At 35.1% G+C, this 9,389-nt stretch overlaps 1 protein-coding gene across 1 annotated transcript in view; it reads left to right on the top strand.

Annotated features, from left to right (window-relative positions):
* Positions 1 to 3,933: 3,933 nt before the first annotated feature.
* The window catches only part of LOC108779190 (putative sodium-dependent multivitamin transporter), a 26,795-nt gene continuing 21,339 nt past the window's right edge, over positions 3,934 to 9,389 (top strand). The window contains exons 1-7 of the mRNA XM_018546555.1: positions 3,934 to 4,053; positions 4,170 to 4,391; positions 4,462 to 4,802; positions 4,892 to 5,011; positions 5,716 to 5,933; positions 6,215 to 6,432; positions 6,931 to 7,178. Coding sequence (XP_018402057.1) covers positions 3,934 to 4,053; positions 4,170 to 4,391; positions 4,462 to 4,802; positions 4,892 to 5,011; positions 5,716 to 5,933; positions 6,215 to 6,432; positions 6,931 to 7,178 — 1,487 coding nt within the window. The remainder of the gene's footprint in view (positions 4,054 to 4,169; positions 4,392 to 4,461; positions 4,803 to 4,891; positions 5,012 to 5,715; positions 5,934 to 6,214; positions 6,433 to 6,930; positions 7,179 to 9,389) is intronic.

Raw genomic sequence — 9,389 nt, forward strand, 5'->3', positions numbered from 1 at the left:
ACTATAGAGTGCTTCCATGCAGTAGGAAAAATACCCTTAGTTAGGCAAGAATTAATGATAAATAATAACGGTTCGAGACAAGAAGGAGATGAAAGAAGTAACATGCGGCCTGAGATATCATAAGGTCCAGCGGAAGTAAGTTTTATTTTTTTAAGTATATTATATAGGTCGGTCATGTTAATTGTGGAAAATTGAGATTTATTTGAGGTAACAGATTGAGTAAGAGAGAAGTGATTAATGACAGAAGTGGAACATGAGGAAGAGAGAAGTGATTGCAAGAAGTAGTTATTTAAGCTGTTTGGATTAAGGAGATGTTCGGAGATGGTATGAGAGGATGAGCTATAGCCACCCATAGATGCCAGATTTCTCCAGAATTCGCGAGGAGAGCACCTGAGCAAGGAAGAGCTTAGATAGGATTGTTTTTCGCGCCTAATTGCCGAGGACACCAGATTTCTTAATTTAGTATAGCGTAACCAGTTATCGTGAGAATTATGCTTCATATGCCGGTTTAATGCTCGATTTCTAATTTTAATGAGCTTACGAATAGTAACAGTGAACCAAGGTGTCCTCGAAGAAGAGCGCTTGTACGTAAGCGGTGCGAGACAATCGAAAATATTTGTTAAATTTGTTGTGAAAAAAGAAACCATATCGTCGACATTATTCATAGCATATAGCTGTGACCAGTCGATTTGACTGATCATGCTCTTAAGAGCCTCATCAGAGATCAAATTCAAATTACGGCAAAGTCTCTTACGTGAAGGACGATGTGGTTTCTCTATATTAAGAAACGCATAAGTTAAACGATGATCGCTGACATCGATATCGTCACACACTCCAGACTCCGAAACTGGTAAATCTCGAGACAGAAATATTAAATCCAAAAGGGATGCGCAGCTGCAAGTTACTCTCGTAGGAGTGTCGATTAATTGTTTCATCGAGTATAATGATATAATGTTTTGCAAGTAATGCGCATGAGTGCCTTGTGGATTCAAGAGATCGATATTAAGATCGCCCATACATATAATGTAATCAGTGCTATAGAAAATGTCAGACATGCCTCAAGGGCTTGCAACGCAGCAATGGAAGCCTGAGGAGGACGATAAATAGAAAAAATCGCTATCCGCTTCCTATGAAGATGCATAAATGCACCGACAATCTCGACAGTGGAATTCGCGAGAGGGATGAGTAAGTCGATGGGTGAGTACGGCAGTGAGCTATTTATGTATAAAGCAACACCGCCGCCCCTCGAGCCGTATGTCCGGTCGGAGCGCAGTAGATAGTAATCGTTAATGGCGAAGATAGACGAATCATCCCTCTCGCGAAGCCACGTCTCGGAGAGAGCAAGCACGTCGAACCTGCGGAGAGAGATCAAGTCTTTTACATATGCGAAATGAGGCGCGAAAGATCTTAAGTTTATGTGTGCAACGCGAAAGTTTTCAGAACGCGAAGTATTCGACGGCAAATTAAGCGTGAGGTTGTTTACAGTAGAAAAGGAATTTAGGGAGATAAGAGATAGACTATTTGATGGATAGGATGGGAATGAAGTAGACAAAGATGATGGTGAAGAGGACACAGTATGTGAATAGGAAAGTTGTGAGCTGGAAGAATTTATAGAGGAGTATTGATTATGTCAGAGTGTAGGCGCGCCGCCGGAAAGAGTCGCGGGAAGACGAGATCCGGTCAGCGACGAGGATGGTAGTGATAGAGGCGCGGCCTGGCGAGCCACAGCGATCTACTCAATGAAATATTCCGAAGAAGAGAACCTTCTAATTTGAGAGCGCTCAGACTCTCTAAAATAGATAACGCCGCGACGCATCCAGACGCGCCTTACATTGTAAGAAAGGACAAGAGCGCCAAGAGCCCTAGCATTCTTCAAGGCAAGCCTCTCGGAGTAGACCGCTCGTATATGGAGATCCTATCGGAAGGCCATGATCCATCGATATCGCGCGCAATGATTCCCCGCTTACGACGAGCCGCAGCAAGCCATTCGTTTCTTTTAATAACCGACATGAATCTAACCACGAGCGGTCCGGCCGAAACAGAGCCCCAGCTCAATCTCACCAAATTATCGATATCCCCGGGCAAAATTGACAGGCCCAGACCGGAAGCCAGAGCCGACAGAAGATCCAGACGCTCACCGCCCCGGGAGACCGGAAGACCAAAAATGATGATCTCGTAGTCGCGCTGAGAAAGCTCAAAACTACGCAAGCGAGACTCCAGGTCGTCCACCGCAGATGACGAAGAAAGCCGGAAGCCGCCCCCAGCGGAGCCCCCAAGGGCGACGCAGCGGTCCTTATATACTCAAAATTACCAACCTTTTTCAGAATTCACACATAGCACAATATTTATTCACTTGTTCACTAAAACTTAATCACAAAAACTGTTTATGAACGTTTATCTACGACAATATGACACAGCTATGACTTTGCCGTGACAAACGCCATGTCTACCAACGTGGCGACAACAACGTGCTCGATCTGCACTTAATGACGATACGGGCACCTTATTTCACATTTTCATGAGTTATCTGTTTACCAAATATCACTACATCACATATCAAAACGATGGATTATTAATTGAAAAACGTAATAAATATTGTTTTCAGAGATAAATTACTTGAAATTTCTGATTAATTACATATAAGTCTTAAAGTGGTCACAAACAGGGTCATGGTCGCAAACTGGGACATTTACCTTACATTATATTTTCGCTAAATCTGTCCAGCGTCGTGGTATATGCTCATTTTTAAACCCTTTGTTGAAAAAAAATAATTTTTTAAAAATTCTAGAGTGGCTTTACTCCTTAAGTATTATACTTTTAATAATGTATAGAATTAACATTGATTTTAAATATTCAATACTAAAAACCGTTAATGTGAAAACATAACTAATACAAATACGAAGCCTATAACAGTCTAGCTTGGATCTTTTAATCGCTTACATATTGATTACCGCGGTACTATCACGAATTAAATTAAATTAATAATTAACTAATGTACGTAGTCCTCCCAAATTGCGCGCCGAACACTCCCGGCCGAGGTAATATTTTTCGCAATAAGAATAATTTTCCAGATTTAGTATTTTCAGATTATTAGAGTTGCATTTCAAGACTGACAACTGTTCGCCGCGCAATTTGGGGGGAACTACGTATATTAGTTAGTTATTAATTTAATTTAATTCGTGATAGTATCGCGGTAGTTTATATGTAAGCGATTAAAAGATCCAAGCTAGACTGTTATAGGCTTCGTATTTGCATTAGTTATGTTTTCACATTAAAAGTTTTTAGTATTGAATATTGTTTAAAATCAATGTTAATTCTATACATTATTAATAATAAAATACTTAAGAGGTAAGGCCACTCTAGAATTTAAAAAAATTATTTTCTTTTTAGTTGAATGATGCTTTAAGATCATAGAAATAAGGCACAAAGGTCACTTTTTTCAAACTGGCCGAAAGGATAACTTCTACAAATCTTGACCGATTTACTTGAAATTTTAACTGTCACTTCATAATTGCATTCTCTAGAGAAAGACATACGGATTTTTTTATGTTATATACTTTTTTTTATATAAATAATTTTTCACCTATTTTTATCCTTTAAATATAAATTTTTATTGATTTTAAATATTATGACAATAACAACGCACGAATTTAAAAACACAAAAGGCCTATTTCTGTCTGCAAGATTTATTATATAAAATAATTTATTACAATTATAACTATTTATTGAATTAATCTTTGTTTTACTTAAATAAAAGGAAATGTATTGTTCACTTTACGCCAATATGTCTTACACAAATAGATTCTAAAGTGATGTTTTAAATTAGTGAATATTTGTTTATTTCCATATTTAAATCTATTATATTTACATCTTCTTAAAGTATAATGTTTTTCTTCTAGGAAATATGACTTTTAATTTGATATTTCAGACGAAATGGCAGAAATTAATACCTTAGGGTGGTTTGACTATTTAGTTATAGCAATGATGTTATGTATAAGTGTCGGAATTGGTATTTATTATAGATTTAGTGGAGGACGTCAAAAAACTATGGAGGTAATTTTTATTGTTATTTTTTTTCTTATTATAGTGAATTCCCTTGTTACAGAAAATAAAACAGAATTATTTTTTTCTTTAAATTTTATTGTAACAAAGGCTAACACGTTTCGCAGGAGTACTTCATTGCAAATCGATCGATGAACGTATTACCAGTCGCCATTGCCATGGCATCCTCTGGCGTATCTGCTGTTGGATTTCTTGGTTCGTCCGCTGAGATTTACACATACGGAACTCAAATTGTTGGACTAAACTTAGGGTATTTTTTGAGCATTCCGATTTTATGTTATGGATTCTTACCAGTATTCTTCAAGTTGCAAGCGACGAGTATTTATGAGGTAAATTTAATAAAATTTAATTTTGTAGCGGAAAATTTTCAATAGCATATTTCAAGGAATATTCTTTTAGTATTTAGGGAAGCGTTTCGGAGTACGAGTTAGAACAATGGCTAGTTTCGCTTATTGGATTCAACAAATTTTCTATTCAGGATTGATACTTTATGCTCCTTCTTTAGCTTTGGAGGCGACTACAGGAATCTCCAAGACTGTCAGCATTATTATTATTGGCTCTATATGTGCCTTCTATTCCAGTATAGGTGGTATTAAGGCTGTACTAATAACCGATGTGTTTCAAAGTTTGCTCATGTTTGCCGCCGTGATCTTAATTATTAGCATAGCCGCAAATGATGTCGGAGGATTACAACAGATCTGGGAAATTGCGCGGCAAGGGCAACGGCTTGAATTTGATAGGTATTACATTTATTTATCCAAATTAATTGTATGATCACCAAAACGACTTATAGATTCGTAGACACTAACTTTAATTTTATTCTTGTTAGCATCGATCTGGATCCAACAGTAAGACATACCTGGTGGTCTGTCACATTGGGTGGTATATGTATATTCTTAACACTTATTGGAGTGAATCAAGTTCAAATACAACGTATAATGACTCTAAAGTAAATAATTTAAGTATTCTAACAAATATTATAATCTTTTTAGGACCGTACTATTGATAAATAATAAACGAGAAGAAGGAAGCCTAACGGTCAAAACAATGCTTATTATTATTATGTGTGAATTTTATATACTGCGTATGTAGTTCCTTTAACCGCGTGCCGAAATTTTATTTATATCGCAATATTATTTTTCACAGTTTTTGAGTTATCATTACTTTAACATTACATCGTTAGATTTTAATATATCTTTCAACATATTATTAAGATCCAATAAGATGCTATAAGCATCACAAAAATTGATAGATTGTTTGTCAATTTAACTAAGTGATATTACTACGGTAGTTCATTAGAGTTGCGTTGTAAATCTGAAAAAATTTCGGCACGCGATTAAAGGAACTACATACGCGGTATATAAAATTCACACATAATAATAATAAGCATTGTGATCTAGCTTTGTCCGTTATTAGGCTTCCTTTTTCTCGTTTATTGTTCAAGTATTCTAAAATTTAAGCAACACTGGATACTAATAAAAAATTATATACTAGAGCAATATTATTAATACTTTACTTCATATGTGGCACAATAACAAGTTAATCATATAATATTAATTTTTTATGTGATTACGTTATTAACAATATTTACATTCAACAATACATTTTCTGATTATGCGCTTGAAAAAAAGGATTAATTTAATTTGGTTTCAGAAATATGCAAGCTGCACAAAGAGCCGAATGGCTCTGCTGTTCCATTCTAATCTTTTTCATAATTATAATTTGCTTCTCAGGATTGGCAATATACAGCAAGTATTACAATTGCGATCCTTTTCTCGAGAAAAGAATTACTTCTCCTGATATGCTTATGCCACTGTACGTCATGGACTCGATGTCCAATATATCTGGTTTACCAGGCCTCTTCGTTGCGGGTAATACTTCTATCATTAATTAACTTAACATCTCATAGAAATTAAATGCTACAAATTATGATCATGAAAATACATATTTAATGATATTAATATCTGTAATACTATTTCACGCCCAATTTTAAAGTCAGTTTTAAAATAAAAACGCATAGTGAATGTATTCACAATATTATTAATTACTCATTTTAGATTTTTTTTATGTCGTATATCTATTAGAACATTCTAAAGCGAAAGCGCTCAGTAAATATATTTACAATTTTGGATTGTCTTGTGTATTTTTCCAGGTATTTTTAGCGCAGGCCTTAGCACGATTTCTGCGGTGTTAAATTCTCTAGCAGCAGTAACGCTCGAAGATTATTTGAAACCTCTATATATAAAGTGCAGTGGAAATGAACTCTCTCCTGCAACATCAATCTTAGTCGCTAAAATGCTCTCTTTTACATTCGGCATTCTTTCCGTTATACTGGCATTTCTAGTGCAATATTTGGATGGACTATTTCAGGTAATTACTATTTCTGGCATTTATGCAGATTAAACGACACCGCGCCGATGACTTTGACCTTGACATATGTTGTCAAGATCATTCTGAGCAATTTTCCCTTAACGACTAGGTGGCGGTCTTATAGTTTCTGAGATATTTAGACTTAAAGGTATAATTTGTGTTGTAAATCTTGTTATTAGAAAATAAGAGAGAAGAAAATTTCACCCCACCTCTCCCTCTGTCAGAGGGCTTTCTACATGAAGGAAATCTCGTCCCACCTTTTTTCTTCTAAAAAGAGCGGAGATTAGTAGAAAAATTTACTACACAAATTAAATTTTTAGATCTAAATATCTCAGAAACTATAAGAGACCGCCACCTAGTTGTTAAGGCAAAGTTGTTTATAATCATTACTTTGACAACATATGTCAAGATCATCGACGCGCTGTTCTTTAAAATGCATAATTGTCCTATTTTTAAATCTAAAACCAATAGCAGTAAAATAAATTTCTCAAATTGCAGGTTTTCTTTACACTTTCTGGAATAATTGGTGGTCCATTATTAGGTATTTTTACTCTTGGGATGAGCACAGAATCAGCGACGGAAGAAGGAGCAATAACCGGTGCTCTTATATCATTTTCATTTTTATTGTGGATTGCCTTTGGTCAGCCACGTCCGATACCGCCTAAATTGCCAACTACTATAGAAGGTTGTAATAATAATGTAAATATATCCAATTTGCAAATCTCTCATACACACAGCTTCTTCAAGTAAGTGGTTCATCAAATAGTAGTTATATGGAAAGAACGGTTTTGCTGAAGAATACAAATTCAGATACATTCAAATCTGAAAATAATTATGTTAGATCATCAAAATAATTATTTAAGATCCTCGATCTAGTTACTATAGACATTCAAACTTTATATAATATATATACATATTGTTATAGCATGTTAAGTTGAAACAACCTAACTTCTGCGCGGACTGGCTCGCCGGAATTCTACGAGTCGCGGTAAGAGGTTCGCGCGGGAAGAGAGAATGCAGAAATGAATACAGTATTTAACCCTTTAACGCCCAAATGTACAAATTTTCTTCATGAAGTTTGACACAATATTTCAGCATTAAAACTGTGTAGGAAAAATTCTGCGATAGCCATTTCTTATTGGCCAAGGACCGCTCTTTCCAATGGTGCATGCCAAAATTGTTTAAAGTTTCAAATAAAAAAGTTATACTCTTTTTTTAAAAAAAAACATGAATTTTCTTGGTTTTATTTTCAATTCATTGAATTTTATTATGGGTAATGGCATTAGAATATCTAAAAGTCGCAAATATCGTGTCAAAAATGAATTTGCTATCAGATACGGGTGTTCCGAAAAAAAAAAAAAATTCAAAATGGCGGACACAAAATGGCGATAAAAGTGAATATTTTATGTAATATCACAGCCATGCCTACAAAATGGAAAAAAATTAATAGATTTTTATAAAACTTGGTATCCTAGCATTTTTGAGGTCGCTGATCACGAATCTGGAGTCAGTTTTCAAAAACTCAAAATGGCGGATCCAATATGGCGGATGACATTTTTTTAAATGAATCAAATTCACTTGAAACTTGTTGCTTAGGAGTTTTTGGGGTCGCTGATCACGAATCTGACGTCAGTATTAAAAAATTCAAAATGGCGGCCGCAATATGGCGGACGAAATTTTTAAAAATTAGTCTGATTCACTTGCGACATGTTATTTAGGGGATTGTGAGGTCGCTGATTTCGAATCTAATATCAGTATTTAAAAATTCGAAATTTCGGATTGAATATGGCGGACATCTTTAAAAATTATTCACGTTCACCTCCACGCGATGAGTCGGGCAACGTCAGAAATATTTTGGTAACACTGGCGGCAAGGAAACGTGACTCATGTCAAAATGATTGTTATTTTGTTTTACATAAAGTACTTTGAAATTTTAGATCATCTACTTTGAATTATTATAAACAGGCACCAGATTCACGCTGATCACCGTATTGGAACCGCCATTTTGAACTTATCAAAACTTACAGCCGGTTCGTTACGAGTGACAACAAATACTCCCAATTAACAAGTTGCAAGTGAATTCGAATAATTTTTAAAGATGTCCGCCATATTCAATGCGACATTTTGAATTTTTAAATACTGATGTTAGATTCGAAATCAGCGACCTCACAATCCCCTAAATAACATGTCGCAAGTGAATCAGACTAATTTTTAAAAATTTCGTCCGCCATATTGGGGCCGCCATTTTGAATTTTTTAATACTGACGTCAGATTCGTGATCAGCGACCCCAAAAACTCCCAAGCAACAAGTTTCAAGTGAATTTGATTCATTTTAAAAAATGTCATCCGCCATATTGGATCCGCCATTTTTAGTTTTTGAAAACTGACTCCAGATTCGTGATCAGCGACCTCAAAAATGCTAGGATACCAAGTTTTATAAAAATCTATTAATTTTTTTCCATTTTGTAGGCATGGCTGTGATATTACATAAAATATTCACTTTTATCGCCATTTTGTGTCCACCATTTTGAATTTTTTTTTCCGGAACACCCGTATCTGATAGCAAATTCATTTTTAACACAATATTTGCGACTTTTAGAGATATTCTAATGCCATTACCCATAATAAAATTCAATGAATTGAAAATAAAACCAAGAAAATTCATGTTTTTTTTTTAAAAAAAAGAGTATAACTTTTTTATTTGAAACTTTAAACAATTTTGGCATGCACCATTGGAAAGAGCGGTCCTTGGCCAATAAGAAATGGCTATCGCAGAATTTTTCCTACACAGTTTTAATGCTAAAATATTGTGTCAAACTTCATGAAGAAAATTTGTACATTTGGGCGTTAAAGGGTTAAGACGAGAAACCAAAGTTTATTGAGTATGTTCGTATATACAAGTGTGTGTGTGTGTGTGTGTGTGTGTGTGTGTGTGTGTGTGTGTGTGTGTGTGTGTG

This window comes from Cyphomyrmex costatus, unplaced genomic scaffold (genome assembly GCF_001594065.2).
Source record: "Cyphomyrmex costatus isolate MS0001 unplaced genomic scaffold, Ccosl1.0 scaffold565, whole genome shotgun sequence".
NCBI classification, from domain to species: Eukaryota; Metazoa; Arthropoda; class Insecta; order Hymenoptera; family Formicidae; genus Cyphomyrmex; species Cyphomyrmex costatus.